This window comes from Capsella rubella, unplaced genomic scaffold (genome assembly GCF_000375325.1).
Source record: "Capsella rubella cultivar Monte Gargano unplaced genomic scaffold, Caprub1_0 scaffold_6, whole genome shotgun sequence".
In the NCBI taxonomy this organism is placed as follows: Eukaryota; Viridiplantae; Streptophyta; class Magnoliopsida; order Brassicales; family Brassicaceae; genus Capsella; species Capsella rubella.
Window position 1 is genome coordinate 16,260,172 of NW_006238918.1, and position 13,746 is coordinate 16,273,917.

Consider the following 13,746-nt stretch of genomic DNA (forward strand, 5'->3'; position numbering starts at 1 on the left):
AAAAGCATTTGTCTTACCTTATTTCTTATAACATGCTCAGTAAATTTCTGGCTTTTGGTTCTGTGCTCAGGTAAACAGTGAAGGCCATGTGAATGCTCCTATCACTTCTGACAGGATGCCTCCTCTTTGGGGCTAAAATGTGTGTGATCAAGGCTACGTTATTGTTAGTGCGTTATTGGGAGAAGGCAATTGTTTCTCCTAAACAACTTTATTTCGTGAAAGACATCCATAAATGTGGGGAGATACTTCGTACAGACTAGAGGATATGCATAGGCTTTTGTGGTAGTTGTGGCCAGCCAGAAGAATCTTGTGGAGTACGAGATGGGCTGATTGAAGAGAAAGAGGCTGTTGAATCATTGGATGGACTAAATGAACCTTAGGTTCATGATCGTGATGTTATGTTGTCAGCTTTTGAATGCGTAATCTTAATCAGTCTGTCTTCTAAGGTGACGCTGAGCGATAACTAGGGTGACACTGGGAGATTACTGGTGAAAAGGTAATGGTTTATTCAGTTTTTCTTTATGCCTTTTTACCCAGTTTTCTGCCTTTGCCTCATGGTTTATTGTTTGCTGTCAGTGTGAACATGAATCTTTAAACAACATCACATGTATACACTTATCCAGCCATTTCTCCAACGGCATATTTTCAGCAGATTCATAGGAACAGCCACTGCACCGCCAAAGCTCTGATGTCTCAAAAATAGTTAGCTTTTAGAATGGGCTACGACACTGATGACATGAGCCTATTCTGAAAGCTAACTATGCTTGACTCATCGCAATAGTTATGCTCACTGTCAGCAAATGAGAGAATCAATAAAGAAATTATGTTGCACAATCTCTTCATCGTTGCACTCAATTTCTGGTTTCTTAAGAGTTCTTTGCACAATTTATACTTGGGAATTGTCTTCAAAGCTTTGGTACTAATAAATTTCAGAGAATTGTCTTCAAAGCTTTTTTTTAGTTATATTTGTGAAGTGTCTCATTGATTAAAGTTCTTACTAAGCACACATAAGCAAGATTTATTTGTTGGACTGATTGATTTGCAGTCCATCCAATCTTGCATGAATTGAGTATCATACACTTTGATATATTGCATCGTTGATTAATAAAAGAAGCGTGGACTGTTTTTGCATCCGTGGGATGAACACGTTTATTGGTACTTTCATTTCGATGGCTATCTCTATGTATGGTAGGTTCATAAATGATTTAATGATTCTGACTAGAATCTGTTGCAACGCAGCGCATGGTGAAACGTGGAGGCTTGCTGTTGCATTTAGGAAGTGTATCCAGGTCAGATTTAGTTCTTGATACGTTTGTGAATTTCATTTTCCAATTTAAACCCTTTAGATTGCCTTTCCCCTCAATCTTGTTCTTTCCGCTTGTGAAAGCCGCTTTGTGTGTATTTCATGCGATTAAGTCTCTCGTCTCATCTACTTCTAGGCTTCTGACTATTAAGCTTTTTTTTTGTTGTTCTTGTGAATCATGAACGGAGAAGAGGATTTTCGTCCTGAAAATACCAAAGCAACCGAGAGATTTTCAGATGAAATTTGTTTTTTGCTATTGGACAGCGATGCGACATTTTTGGCGAATATGTCAGAGATGATGCGCGAATGCGGATATAAAGGTATATCATGACCCAATGTTTAAAATAATGATTCTCGCATTTTTTATTTATTGCTGAGCACCTCTATTTGTTTGTTGTTTTGGAATTGGTAATTTCATCTCACAGTTGTGGCTACTACAAGGGCTGATGATGTGCCGCTTATCATCAATAACAAAGATGAAAAGATTGATCTTGTACTGGCAGAGTTCCGCTTGATTGAGATGAACAAGTACGAACTTCTTGAGAAAATCAGGTTGACTTGTGAGATTCCGGTTGTTGGTAAGCAAAATGTATCCCTAATCCATGCTTCTGGTCGTTAATGTTTTCATACCAAGTCTGACAACTTAAATTAATCTTTGCTTCTGGATCGTGAATGTTTTCATGAAAAGTTTGAGATCTTAAATATGTCCATGTACAAGTCTGATGAGATTTTGAATCAATCCTTGTTTCTGGATCCTTGATATATTCATGACAAGTATGGGAGGGGCTAGCTTTTAATCATTGTTCTCTCTTTATGTTAACAGTTTTGGGTGCATATGTGAAAGATGCCATTGTGGAATGTCTGCGCAGAGGTGCTGAATTATGTCTGATGAAGCCTCTCATGGAACGCGACTTAAAAATTCTGTGGCAGCTTACAGCCAGGAAACAGTGGCACTTTCTTAGTCAAATTGACATCAACACACCTGAGAAAAATTGTTCGATCACCCACAGTCAATCTCTTGGAGATAAGCTCAAGAACAATGAACCGAAAACAGAAGATGAGAATTTGAAGTCGGGAGACCAGAAGAAGCCAGAACTGGGATATCCAGAAATGCAGAATGAATTCAGAGAAACAGATGGTGAACATCTCCACTTCATCACCTGATGCGTTTAGTTTGCTATTGAGGTTTACTAAAACATCGTTTAATGCAGCTGAATTCAGCCAAGGTAAAACCAGGAAGGATAGAGAGGATACAGACACTGGAGAACAGACAGAAAAGGATTGGGGCGCTCATTTAGGACAACTAAAGAAGCCAAAGCTCATTTCTGCAGGTGAGTTTCACTGATCCATATCCTTGTTTTTGTAACTTATATCAACCAATGTGCAAACTCGTATGATTTATTCAGAAGAAGCCAACAATGAAAGAAAAGAACCAACAGAGATAATGAAGAATGGAGAAGGTAGTGAGAAAAAGGAGGAATTAGAAAAGTCGTCCAGCCAACCTGTTACTGCTGCTTATGGTGAGCATCTCAGACTCAAATAATATTGGATTGATTGCAATATCTTGGAAGTTATTTATGCATTTGTTTTAGGTAACTTAAGATGTAGGTTCTGCTTTGTCATAGTAGGTGATCTCTGAGATATGGTATTAATTATGTGAAACTTCTTGCTGTTCTTAATCATATTATGGTATTTACTTAAAGTAACCAAATTTGGTCTTCGACAGAGAAATATGTATTCAGCGAGCGAGATTTTCAGCCTTTGGAAACTGTTGGGGAGCCTGTGGGACCTGATGAAATTCCATTGAGTCCGCGTGAGTCCTCAAACAATAATGCTGCTGCTCAGCTACAAGTGCAGGCACATGGACCGTTAGATAAAGAACTGATGCAGGATGGAATCAGCCTCTCTGACCTTGAAGATGATCTGCAGGAGGGACAGGACTCAAATGAGGAGGTTTTCAATGAGTCTTCAGATGAGGAGGTTTTCAATGAATCTTAAACCTTGAATTATGAAGATCTGCATTGCTCTGCCTGTCTCCTGAATAATGAGTATGAGATGTTCGTTTGTGGTTTTTAGTATGTGTTTCTCCCGTTGAAGTCATTATTTTGACTTGGACTTGTTTGTTTCATCAGTTATCGTCTTTTATGTCTTTACATTAACTTTGCTTCGTTGGTTTCTTGAAAATTTCCAATAAACTCACATCTTTGCTAGGTGTTTAAACATTGATCGAGTACTGTTTATTTCCAATAAAAGCCACAGACTTAAAACCTTCATTCAATCTTCTTCCCTGGTTTTACAACCACGAGTACTGTTATTATTTCCGAAACTTGACAATCTTTATAGCACCAAAAGAGAAGAAAGAGCCAAAATGTTAAAGTTCTGTTAACTTTCGGTTAAAGACTGTAACACATGCACTGTTTTATAATAACGATGATATCATAAATACGCAAGCCAAAATGGCTCGAGAAGAAGCTTTTAGAAGAGCTCGCAAAAGATGAAAAGCACCCAAAGATTCTTTTAAAACAAAAAAAAACTGGAAGTAGTAATTCAGTAACTAAACGTCATCGTCTGATTCAGCATCTTCGTTGTCTGACTCAGGCAAAACATAGTCGACGACATCGAGAGGGTGCCTGTGCAATAAATTCAAAAGCTGTTCAAGGTTTCTTATCCCCCTAAACGGGCTTTGCTCCTCTGCACCCATCTCAGCCAGCTCTGCATCAATCTCAACCTCCTCTGCATCTATCTCATCCTCCTCTGCATCCATCTCTATCATTGTTTTTGGATCACTGTAACTCAAAACCTTTAGTCCAAATTTTCCACAGTCATCCACATTCTCAACTCGAAATGATTGTGCTAGTGATCTTCCCATCACTTTAACATGCGACACACTGCAAAAACAATCAACAAAAACTGCTTTCACATTGCAGAAGTTGTAAAGTTTTTAGAGAATCTAGAGCAATAGGGAGAGAAGATGTACCATATATAGTATTGGCCATCCATTTCTTGTGTCTGAACTCGACCTAGAAACTCGACTAGCATATACCCACCAATGCAAAGAACGGGTTCTGGAAGCTCAAAGGTCTGCAACCGGTTTTCCTACTCATGGAAACCATCATCGTTTATCTACAGTTCAGGAACTAGCTTTACAATATACTAAAGACGGCAATGACTTGTAACACACCTGAGCCATCGAAAACTCTTGTGAAGTGTATGTCCATACATAGTTGCTTTCAACTGAACTCCTTCCTGGTTCACCTTTTTTCTCCTGTGAATTGTTGTAGCAGGGTGAATTGTCATTTTTGTGGTGACCCAACCGGAAACGAACATAATGTGAGGAGTATATCGGATGACCGCGCTGAAAAAAAGCTACAGAAAATGGGTAACCGTTAAGCAACAAAATCAATTAGAGATGCAAAGAAACATTGACAAAGGGATTGCATTGGTACCTTGGAAAGGCTGAACTTTGATTTCGGTGATGACACACACATCACCCATCAACTTGTAAAGAAGTGTTTCGGGCACTGAAGTTCTGTGTTGCCCTGTACTCGACCAGTATGAAGGGGTATCACCATACCGATCACCTTCTTCGAGTGTGTTTAAGATGCTTTCTACAGGAAAATTATCAGTACTAGAAGCTTTAATGGCATCAGCAATACAGCTTCGGATAGGGGAGGATGTGCATCCTCTAGTCAATAAGGCATAAGCCCGGTGCTCTTTTTCAAGTAGCCTTGTATCTGTAAGGCTGCTTGACCCGGCTTCAGAGGACTCTTCATTTCTATCATTACGTGTTTCTGTTATATGACCCACATTAGATAGCTGATGGAACAACTTCAAGCATAGATTCTTGGAGAGATTGTAATTGATCACTGCAAATGCAAAACCCATTCTGGAAAGGTTAACAGCTGTTTTAATGAAACGAGAGGTAAAGTTCTAATCAACCATACTCAAGACTGAGCAGAAACAATAGCTCAGATAAACAGATAAATACATGGAAACATTGAAAATAGATAACCATTCAAGAGGAAGGTCTTGAGCTTACCAAACTCTCTCCAGGAGCGGGAGACAGCACTAGCACGGACAATATCGGACGGGTCATCTAGACAAGAAAGAATCGACAGAGACGTGTCGGAATCAAGATTGTTTACGAAATCCATTCTTGTTCGATCAAGCTCAAGTCATCCTACAAAAGATTGAAACTTTTCACGAAACCAACATCACAAAATAACAACGGAAGAGTGCAATTACTTGAGCATTGGCACAAAAACGAATAGAAACAAAAAATAAAATATCCCGATGTGGAACCACAAGCAGAGACGGTTCAGACTGGACGAAGAAACTCAAAATCTATGTAGCATAATAATAAACAGGAAGATTACAGAGTACGCAAACTAGAATGAAATTGCGAGGAAGACAAAGGCTAGGAAACACACGCAATCAGAGGAAACCAAACGCCGCAGAAACAACGAAAACGATAGCCGGAATGTAGAAGATTCCGATGAGCACAAAAACGAGAAAAAATAAGGAATTTGTTTATACCTATATCGATAAACAAACTTCTTTAGAAGAGCGGAGGCGATGGTGACCCTAGGAAAATTGTATTCAATCGAATCGAATCGGGTATTTTAGGATTAGAGATGACGACCGATTTTACATTTATTCATTTTCGCCAACCGACATCAAATATTAGTTCTGTTTTTTTTTTTTTTACCTTAAAATAATATTCTGTCCTTTTTTTCTTACTCTCAGTTATATTTTTACGGTAGTTTAATATTTAATACCTTTTTTGCAATCAGTTTTTTTTTTTTGATTTGGAAGTAAATTAGGTGAATGTAATACCGAATATATTTAATAAATAGTAGCTGTTTAAAAAATATATTATTAAGTAGTATGCTAGAAAACTCGAGTCTATCTTTGACCCAAAAAAATAAAATCACACATTCACTTGCTCTCAAGTATTATGTTTTTACTAGAATATTAGACTTTGAAGAAAAAATATATCGTTAGATACTTAGCCCTGTTCGTTTGGTGAACAAGACGCGTTATCTGGATACCGCATCTAGACGCAGTATTTGGACGCATTATCTGGATAAAATTCGTTTCCTTTTTTGGTTCATGCGTCTAGAAATTGCATTTTGATGCACTTATGTTTGTTTGGTATATTTTGATACTTGGTTTTTTTTTTTTTTTTTTTTTTTTTTCCAACAATAAAATAGAATTAGCTCAAGTGAGCCAATTAGCTCAGTAAATTTATCTTAGATGTTAATATTTAAAAATAATTAACTTTTGAAATATAATAAAAGTACCTATACTTTAAATTTATACAGTCTGTTAACTAAAGTTAATCTTATATGAAAAAGTAAAATTAATCCTTAAAGGTTCAGATCTCAGAATTTTTATTATTTACTGATTACACGTCACCGTTGTGGCGACTCATCACCGTCGGTTCGATTCAGTTGAACTAATGATACTAATGTTTTGCTAAACATATTAGAACGCCTCAGCTTCCATAATTTCCGGCGAACTCGTTTTCTCTAACCGACAGCCACCGATTTCGCCGGCGGAGATGGTGAGTCCGACGAGAGACTCCATCCAGTCTTATATGAGCATCACTGGCGCGTCCGAGTCACTCGCGATTCAGAGACTTGAGGTTCGTGCTTTTCTTTTCTTTCTGAGAGGGGCAATTTCGTGGAATGCCTTCTGCCAAGATTGATTTTGTTATCACACTCACACATTTGAGAAGATATGTGTTAGTTCTGTGATCAAATGTGTAAATGCTGCTGATAGTTTAGAAACGTTATGGAATTGGAAGAGTTGGGGTTTTAGGTTTTGTGATAGTTCACCAGACTCGTTGTCTAGGATCGGTAGGGCGATCTTTGATTGTCTATCATTGTACATCTCGTTGCGTTACCAGAAAAAAAAAGTTGAAATTCTGTATTGACCACAGGAACATGGCAATAATCTCCCTGAAGCAATCAATGGCCACTTTAGAGATGTGGAAAGAAGCATGTATGTTTCTCTATTTCTTTTAGAGTTTTTGAGTTTCCTCTTCTATGATTTTGTTTTTTTTCATGGTGTGAGCTGTTTGTTTTGTTGCCTTTCATTTATTGGATTGTCCTTTCAGTTATGATGATTCAAGCTTAGACAGTCGTCCAGACCACAACGTTGTGGAAGATAACAGTCACGTTCGTGTTAGCGAGTCTAGGCCAGTCAGCGAGTCTAGGCCAGTCCCAGGCGCACTTCCATCTATCCTCTCTGCTGCTCGGGCTTTTAGACCTTCTTTGCTTCTAGATCCCAATTACAGACGAAGTATCTTTAGGCAGCTCAGTGGCTCTGCTCTCTCTGGGAGTCCTTCTCCATCATCTCAAACAGGAGAAGTCACAGGGTTCCCTGCTCACTCTACCTGGGGAAATGATCATACTCGTCCTCCTGGACTTGGACAGGTTGGTGACGGTTATGCTAGACATTCACCAAGCTATGGATCCCAGGTCCATGGTGGGACAAATGATGGTGAACCACCTGTCTATAGCAACGATGCAGAAGAGGAAATGGTCAGAGCTGCCATTGAGGCCTCGAAGAAGGATTTTCAAGAGGTTCGTCACAACACAAGATATAGTTTAGACAATGTACAGTATTCAAGCTTAACCCTGTCTAGCTTCTGTTTTGCATGAGTCTCACATATTTTCCCCTTTTTTTGTTTTCTGTTATTGATGCAGGATCCATCTAGCGTTTTATCTCCAAGAGAGGTTATTAACCGGGAAGATGAGGACATTGCTCGTGCAATTTCTATGTCCTTAGAGGTAGGCATTGATAGAAATTTCATCTGCTATGTACGATGTTGGCATTTGTCTCACCTTAGTATAAATGGCTTTCAGATGGAAGAGCATGAGAGTGCGTTCCGTGACCAACTAGCTGAATTTATGTCTCAGTCCTTGGAGCGTCACGACCCATGTCAATCTAATACAAATGAAAGTAGCAGATATCAGGTGTGAAACTAAATTTATCTTCACCTCTTATAAGCCTCAGTCTTCCAGCCTTCTGACTCATAAGCTATCGAATAATATATATATTCATTCTCATTAGTATAGTTTGGGATGCTTCCCTTTACAGTTTTCACTAGTTTTGATAGTGGACATCCATTTTACATACTAAGTTAGCCACACTTTTATTTGTTGAAACCCTTTAAGCTATCTTGCTAACTAAAACCTTTGTACTTGAAGCCGGGTAGCTCTTCAGGGCAAGACACGGGTGAAGACATGAAACAAAAGCAGCCAATCAATACCAGCTCCCAGCACAGTCAAGATCTCCAGAATGTTGAAGCTTCTTATCCTGAAGCGGTAAATTATTCAAAACAAGTTCGTTTATTCTTATCAGTTAAAGTAGCCAGTCAAGAACAAATTAACATCTTCTTAGCGACTAGCTTCTAGTTGCTCTTTGTTCGTCATACTAAATTTTCACCTCCTATTGCACGACTGCTACTAGTGGGGTGGCATTCCGTCAAAAGAGCTTCAGGAGGCAATAATGCTGGAAAAGGCACTCTTTAGTGGAGTAGCTAAAGAAAGTGCTTCACATAATAATCAACATGGAATTTTCAAGGAGTCACAATCTCCCGGTAAAAGGGTAGTTGGAGAGGTAATTTGATTTTCTTGTAAGGCATTGATTAATTGGAACATGAAAATTGGCATGAACATAATTCGGGCTGTGATTAACTCCTCTGCAGAAATCCATGGTAGAACTTAGTCTACAAAATAGGTGTTGTAATCAGAATGACCCCGTTGATTTTCAACCATCGACGAATTTTGTATGCTTAATAGTTGTGAAATGTGGTTAACATTTATTTTATTACTAGAGATCCATCTCTAGGTATCTTAATAGATATTTTGGGTAATACTGGCCGCGCCAGTGAAAGCTGATATTGTTCTCCAGTTTCATTGTTTAGTTCTCATTTTCACTGTTTTGGGTACCTCACTTATGGCAGGCAGCTGAGGGATCTTCCACTACGAGGAAGACAGCGCTTCCCATCGAGCCAGCAGTCGACAATGAAGATGCCATCACTCTACTTGTTAGAATGCCAGATAGCAGCCGTCATGGTCGCCGCTTTCTCAAGTCAGACAAGCTTAAGGTGAATTTCGTGAGACGTAATTGATTAGTGAGGTAAACATTTTTCGTATTCAAGCTTACCTAACTGTTATTTTTTGAAATGCAGTACCTTTTTGACTTCATAGATGCTTCTGGATTAGTCAAACCTGGCACATATAGAGTGGTAAGCCTAGTGATGTGCTGTAGCTATTTTCCTGCATTATTTCAATGCAACTTCTAATGATTCAAGTCTTTCTATCCTGGTACTACAAGCATTATAAGTGCCTAAGTGCTGTGAATTTTGTTGGTAAACAGGTTAGACCATATCCTCGACGTGCTTTCAGCCTTCAAGACGGTGCTTTAACTTTTGAGGAACTAAGTCTCACCAACAAACAAGAAGCGTTGTTTCTTGAACCACTGGTGTAGCAATGTAACCAGAGATGTTGATAGCAGAAACTAGTTGAGTTCAGTGTACTGTAAGTCTGTAAGCCCTTTATTAGCTAACTGCACGGTCACACACTTTGTTGTAAACTCAGTTCATTTGCTCACAATTAATCTCCGGTTTGAAACAATTGATCTGGTGTTTGTTTCTTCATTTGCCAAAAGTCTATTTGTGTGTACAAAATATTTGAAGAAAAAAAATGGAGCTACTTATTTTATGAATTATTCCAAGCTGGAAGACTGATCAGGCGCAGGTGCGGTCCAGTACTCCTTCACAAGAAACAAAATCTTCTCCCTTTCAAGAGGTCCGTTCTCATGATCTCCTATTCTCCCTTCCCATTGCATCGCATCTGTTATCTTCTTCACTTTGGTTAGCACATCAACGTCGTCTCTGATGACCACGCTTCCCTTTGGTCTTAGAATCCTGTCCATTTCTAGCAAGATATCTTCCATATCACATCTGTCTTTGTACATAGTGAACACTGAATCGGCATGGATGAAATCGTACGTTCTTGGGTAAGTTGACATGGCTTCACACCTGTTTAAGAGTTAATAAAAGAAAAAAATCAATGAAAACTACCCCAAAGAATGCTTATTCGATTATTAGAAATAGAAACTTTACCAGTTTTGATACGTTCCGATCAACCCTCGCTCATAGATAACTCCAAGGGTGTTGACACTGGCCTCCATGGGGACAACGTTCATGACCCAGACAGGATCATCGACTAAGGCTGAGGCGAAACCCCCAAGATGAGCATTCATGTCAAGTAAGTTTCTGTATCTTCCCGTCTCCGCGAGCTGCTGGTCAAAGCGCTTGTAGTAAGACACTCTTCTCTGCCATGTCTCTGTGTTGCTGACAAAGTCATCCTCAGTGATCCCTTCCAAGCTTCCACTTTTGATCCTCGGAGGAACAGCATTTAATCTCTCAGGCCATCTTGCCAACTTCCCACCTGCTTCTTCTTTGATCTCAGATCCTGTTACTTCCGGCAACGGCGTCAAACATGTTTCAAGCTTAGTGTACCTGGAAACCCAAAACAGAGCAAACAATGATCTAGTCAAATACAAATCTTTCTTTCTAGTGAGACCATTTCTTGTCTAGTAATCAAATATACCAGGCCTGGTCAGGTAGTGTCCGGCGGCAGAAGGGAGGGCGTCCTAGAGCTATCCGATTGCGCTTACAGTGAATATGATTGGTCGGTTTCTGCCATACTGCAAGATCCTCTCTCTGCACCAATTTTTTCCAACACAAGCTCCTAGCGACCCTCTCGATCTCAGACTGCTCCGACTTGAGATCGTCTCTAGTTCTTTCCCAACCCTTCCAATGTCTCTGCCAGTTAATCGGCGGTCCCGACAGAATCCAATACCCGCCCGGTCTCAGTACCCTATCCACCTCTATCAGATACGTCCCGTCTGCTCAAACAAGTAGTCAAAACACACATAAGAAAGAGAATGCAAAATGAAAATGTGACTCGAGAGGGCAAGGGTAAAGTTACTGTATTGGCCCCAAGGGATGAGGCAACGAGAGCAATGGGCAATGTCGAAGGCTCTGGCCGGGAATGGGAGCCTAATAGAGGCTAAGACTCCGATACTGGCAGGGACTCCTCTCTCAAGTGCGAACTGAACCTGAGCTTCGTGTGTGTCTCTCGGTGCAAACGACATCGTTACTATGTTCCTCGACATTAGATACGCCCCAAAGCTCGCTACCTAGTAGTAGTAGTATCATCATTAGTTTTAGACGGTCGATAAAATTATTGTCTTCACGTAACCTATGATCATAAACTCTATAATTAAATTACCCATAAACATCTATAAGACAAAACAAATAGTTTAAAAGTCTTTTGACCACTTTACTTCCATTTGAAGATTGAAACTATCGATACTAAGAAATCCATAGTTTCTATTTGATGGCTCTCTTAGCCAGCAATTACTTAGCTGTACAACAATTTAATTACTTGTTGGGTGAGATTAAAAGGTAGTAATAAAGGATTACAGCCAGATTAAACAATAAATTAAAAAAAATAAAAACTTGTTATTCCTTGCCAATAAGAGAAACAGAAAATTAGGAAAACTTAGCAAATTTGTTTCCAGTTTTGATCCTATTGACTTTTAAAAAAATCTACTTGTGACTTCAATGCTTCTCTTCCATATTACGACAATCCTATCCTCCTATCTATCATTCTCACTCTGCTGTGTCAGAATATTCTCCTTGTCATAAATTTTATACAAAACTGATTTTGTGAGACCAAAATTCTTATATTTTCATATTTTAAATAACAATTAACAAATTTCATAAATTGAATTAGGTATATCGCATGCCAAATTGGAAATAAATTTTCTCTTGACTGACCTAAATCAACAACCAATTTACAGTAGGATACACGTCTTTGCATAAATCTATGAACAAAGGGAACATCAATACATGGTTTCAATGTAAAAATGCACAATCATCAATTAGTTTGACGCTACTTCAAAAACTTATTAATAACTAGTTCCACTAAATCTACTCCACCACCATAACCCAAAACAAATGTCCATGAAAATTTGCAACAAAAGAAAAACAACAAGAAAACTTCAAAATGTATGACATCACGAGCATGGGATGAAACATGGTAACATGAACAGAGAGCCAAACAAAAACAAACAGAGACATCACATGAACAGTACAAAGGAAGTGAACACAACAAACAAACAAAACAGAGTAATCTTAACTTACCCCACATCCAGTATCAATGGCTGTCCGAATGGATCCGTCTTTGAGATTTATCAGCCGTCCGATCTCGTCGAGGTAAGCATCAGCTCCACGTGGAAACATCGTACCACCACCAGGAAATAAAAACCTATCCTTCTCATACCTCACCCAGTTCTGATTCTTCTTCTCCACCGTTAGCTCCGTGTGCGGCACGTTAGCAAACCACGCCACGTCACGGCTCTCCGGCCACCGGTATGGCACGGTGTAACCGTACGGCGCTGGAATCCGGCAACGGAGCATCTCGTGTTTTTCCGGACAGTGCCTCTCTCTGTATATAAGCCTCTCTCTCGGGAAACTCAAAGACCGGTTCACGAACTCGCACGGCGTGTACTCCGAGAATTCGACGCCGCACGGCGGGATTTGGGTGATACGCTCCGTCAACTCCGTCTGAGGAGGGTCGGGGGCTGTGTGACGGGCAGCGAAGTTGAGAACCGGTGCGGCTTGACGAGGAAACGTGCAGGATACGGACTTAAGCTCGTGGTTTGAAAGGGACGAGTGTGAGATTCCTCTACCGGAGTGTTGCCATACTCCGAAGAGGTAAGAGGCGGTGCAGAGGATCGCGACTAGAATCACTCTGTATAGGTTCGCGTGTTTTGCTCTGAGTGATAACTTTGATAGCTTCGTCGGCCACCGATAGTTCGCCATGACTCTGACCGGAGAAAAGAAAAAGAAAAAACGAAACTTCCACAAAAGATGTGATTTATTTGCTCTCTCTTTTTTTTTTTTTTAATTTTCTTGGTTGCAAGTGTAAGTAAGATGAATCCTTTTATTTATATGAGGTGACAGTCAGCTTTTCCATATATACATATATCCTTCCAACTCTATAGTCTGTATGTAGATATTTTATTTTATCGAAAATACTAATTTCCCATTTATTGATCTGTTAAATTCAATGCATATTACTATCTTATTATATAAATTTTGGTTTTCAAAGTTAGACATTAACAAAATCGTGACACGTGTCAATTATAAATGATAAGATATTGACACTTGTCGTAACTAATTTTGTTAATATTTGGATAAAATAGAAATATTATTAACCTTATCGAAAAAAGAAATATATAAAATAAATATTATAACAAATTATATATTAAAAATTATTAATAAAAATAAACAAATAAGTCAATTATAAATGATAAGATATTGACACGTGTCGTAACTAATTTTGTTAATATTT

General features: G+C 39.1%; 4 protein-coding genes across 5 annotated transcripts; 2 read left to right on the top strand and 2 right to left on the bottom strand.

Moving 5' to 3' along the window:
• Positions 1 to 179: 179 nt before the first annotated feature.
• Positions 180 to 3,536, top strand: LOC17884434 (putative two-component response regulator-like APRR8). Its single transcript, XM_023780071.1, has 7 exons — positions 180 to 496; positions 1,240 to 1,623; positions 1,729 to 1,881; positions 2,127 to 2,441; positions 2,515 to 2,634; positions 2,710 to 2,823; positions 3,030 to 3,536. The coding sequence occupies exons 2-7, from the start codon at positions 1,482 to 1,484 to the stop codon at positions 3,299 to 3,301; spliced, it is 1,116 nt and encodes a 371-aa protein (XP_023635839.1). The 5' UTR covers positions 180 to 496; positions 1,240 to 1,481; the 3' UTR covers positions 3,302 to 3,536.
• A 127-nt stretch (positions 3,537 to 3,663) lies between these two features.
• Positions 3,664 to 5,953, bottom strand: LOC17884246 (F-box protein At4g00755). 2 transcript variants are annotated; one of them, XM_006289080.2, is made up of 6 exons: positions 5,840 to 5,953; positions 5,343 to 5,483; positions 4,750 to 5,169; positions 4,485 to 4,669; positions 4,281 to 4,399; positions 3,664 to 4,191 (listed from the first exon to the last, which is right to left on the bottom strand). In XM_006289080.2, exons 2-6 carry the CDS (start codon positions 5,455 to 5,457, stop codon positions 3,858 to 3,860), a joined length of 1,173 nt encoding a protein of 390 aa, XP_006289142.1. In that variant the 5' UTR covers positions 5,458 to 5,483; positions 5,840 to 5,953; the 3' UTR covers positions 3,664 to 3,857. The 2 variants fall into 2 exon arrangements, with proteins under 2 accessions (XP_006289142.1, XP_023635838.1); XM_023780070.1 differs by lacking the exon at positions 5,840 to 5,953 and adding an exon at positions 5,734 to 5,801.
• A 797-nt stretch (positions 5,954 to 6,750) lies between these two features.
• Positions 6,751 to 9,951, top strand: LOC17883674 (plant UBX domain-containing protein 9). The gene is made up of 10 exons (XM_006287633.2): positions 6,751 to 6,950; positions 7,248 to 7,309; positions 7,425 to 7,893; positions 8,017 to 8,100; positions 8,176 to 8,286; positions 8,521 to 8,637; positions 8,783 to 8,932; positions 9,279 to 9,422; positions 9,507 to 9,563; positions 9,695 to 9,951. Exons 1-10 carry the CDS (start codon positions 6,867 to 6,869, stop codon positions 9,803 to 9,805), a joined length of 1,389 nt encoding a protein of 462 aa, XP_006287695.1. The 5' UTR covers positions 6,751 to 6,866; the 3' UTR covers positions 9,806 to 9,951.
• LOC17883420 (probable methyltransferase PMT15) lies at positions 9,937 to 13,324 on the bottom strand. The gene is made up of 5 exons (XM_006287201.2): positions 12,534 to 13,324; positions 11,314 to 11,524; positions 10,933 to 11,230; positions 10,443 to 10,841; positions 9,937 to 10,358 (listed from the first exon to the last, which is right to left on the bottom strand). The coding sequence occupies exons 1-5, from the start codon at positions 13,212 to 13,214 to the stop codon at positions 10,043 to 10,045; spliced, it is 1,905 nt and encodes a 634-aa protein (XP_006287263.1). The 5' UTR covers positions 13,215 to 13,324; the 3' UTR covers positions 9,937 to 10,042.
• Positions 13,325 to 13,746: the final 422 nt, after the last annotated feature.

Excerpts from the sequence above, each read along its gene's own strand:
- LOC17884434 (XM_023780071.1), top strand. The coding sequence starts at position 1,482 with ATGAACGGAGAAGAGGATTTTCGTCCTGAAAATACCAAAGCAACCGAG. Across the intron at positions 1,624-1,728 it reads GCGCGAATGCGGATATAAAG|TTGTGGCTACTACAAGGGCT; the intron begins GTATATCATGAC and ends TTCATCTCACAG. Across the intron at positions 2,824-3,029 it reads ACCTGTTACTGCTGCTTATG|AGAAATATGTATTCAGCGAG; the intron begins GTGAGCATCTCA and ends GGTCTTCGACAG.
- LOC17883420 (XM_006287201.2), bottom strand. The coding sequence starts at position 13,214 with ATGGCGAACTATCGGTGGCCGACGAAGCTATCAAAGTTATCACTCAGA. Across the intron at positions 10,842-10,932 it reads ACACTACCTGACCAGGCCTG|GTACACTAAGCTTGAAACAT; the intron begins GTATATTTGATT and ends TTGGGTTTCCAG. Across the intron at positions 10,359-10,442 it reads ATCGGAACGTATCAAAACTG|GTGTGAAGCCATGTCAACTT; the intron begins GTAAAGTTTCTA and ends ACTCTTAAACAG.
- LOC17883674 (XM_006287633.2), top strand. The coding sequence starts at position 6,867 with ATGGTGAGTCCGACGAGAGACTCCATCCAGTCTTATATGAGCATCACT. Across the intron at positions 7,310-7,424 it reads AGAGATGTGGAAAGAAGCAT|TTATGATGATTCAAGCTTAG; the intron begins GTATGTTTCTCT and ends TTGTCCTTTCAG. Across the intron at positions 8,638-8,782 it reads AAGCTTCTTATCCTGAAGCG|TGGGGTGGCATTCCGTCAAA; the intron begins GTAAATTATTCA and ends GACTGCTACTAG.
- LOC17884246 (XM_006289080.2), bottom strand. The coding sequence starts at position 5,457 with ATGGATTTCGTAAACAATCTTGATTCCGACACGTCTCTGTCGATTCTT. Across the intron at positions 4,670-4,749 it reads CAAAGTTCAGCCTTTCCAAG|CTTTTTTTCAGCGCGGTCAT; the intron begins GTACCAATGCAA and ends CATTTTCTGTAG. Across the intron at positions 4,400-4,484 it reads AAGAGTTTTCGATGGCTCAG|GAAAACCGGTTGCAGACCTT; the intron begins GTGTGTTACAAG and ends TTCCATGAGTAG.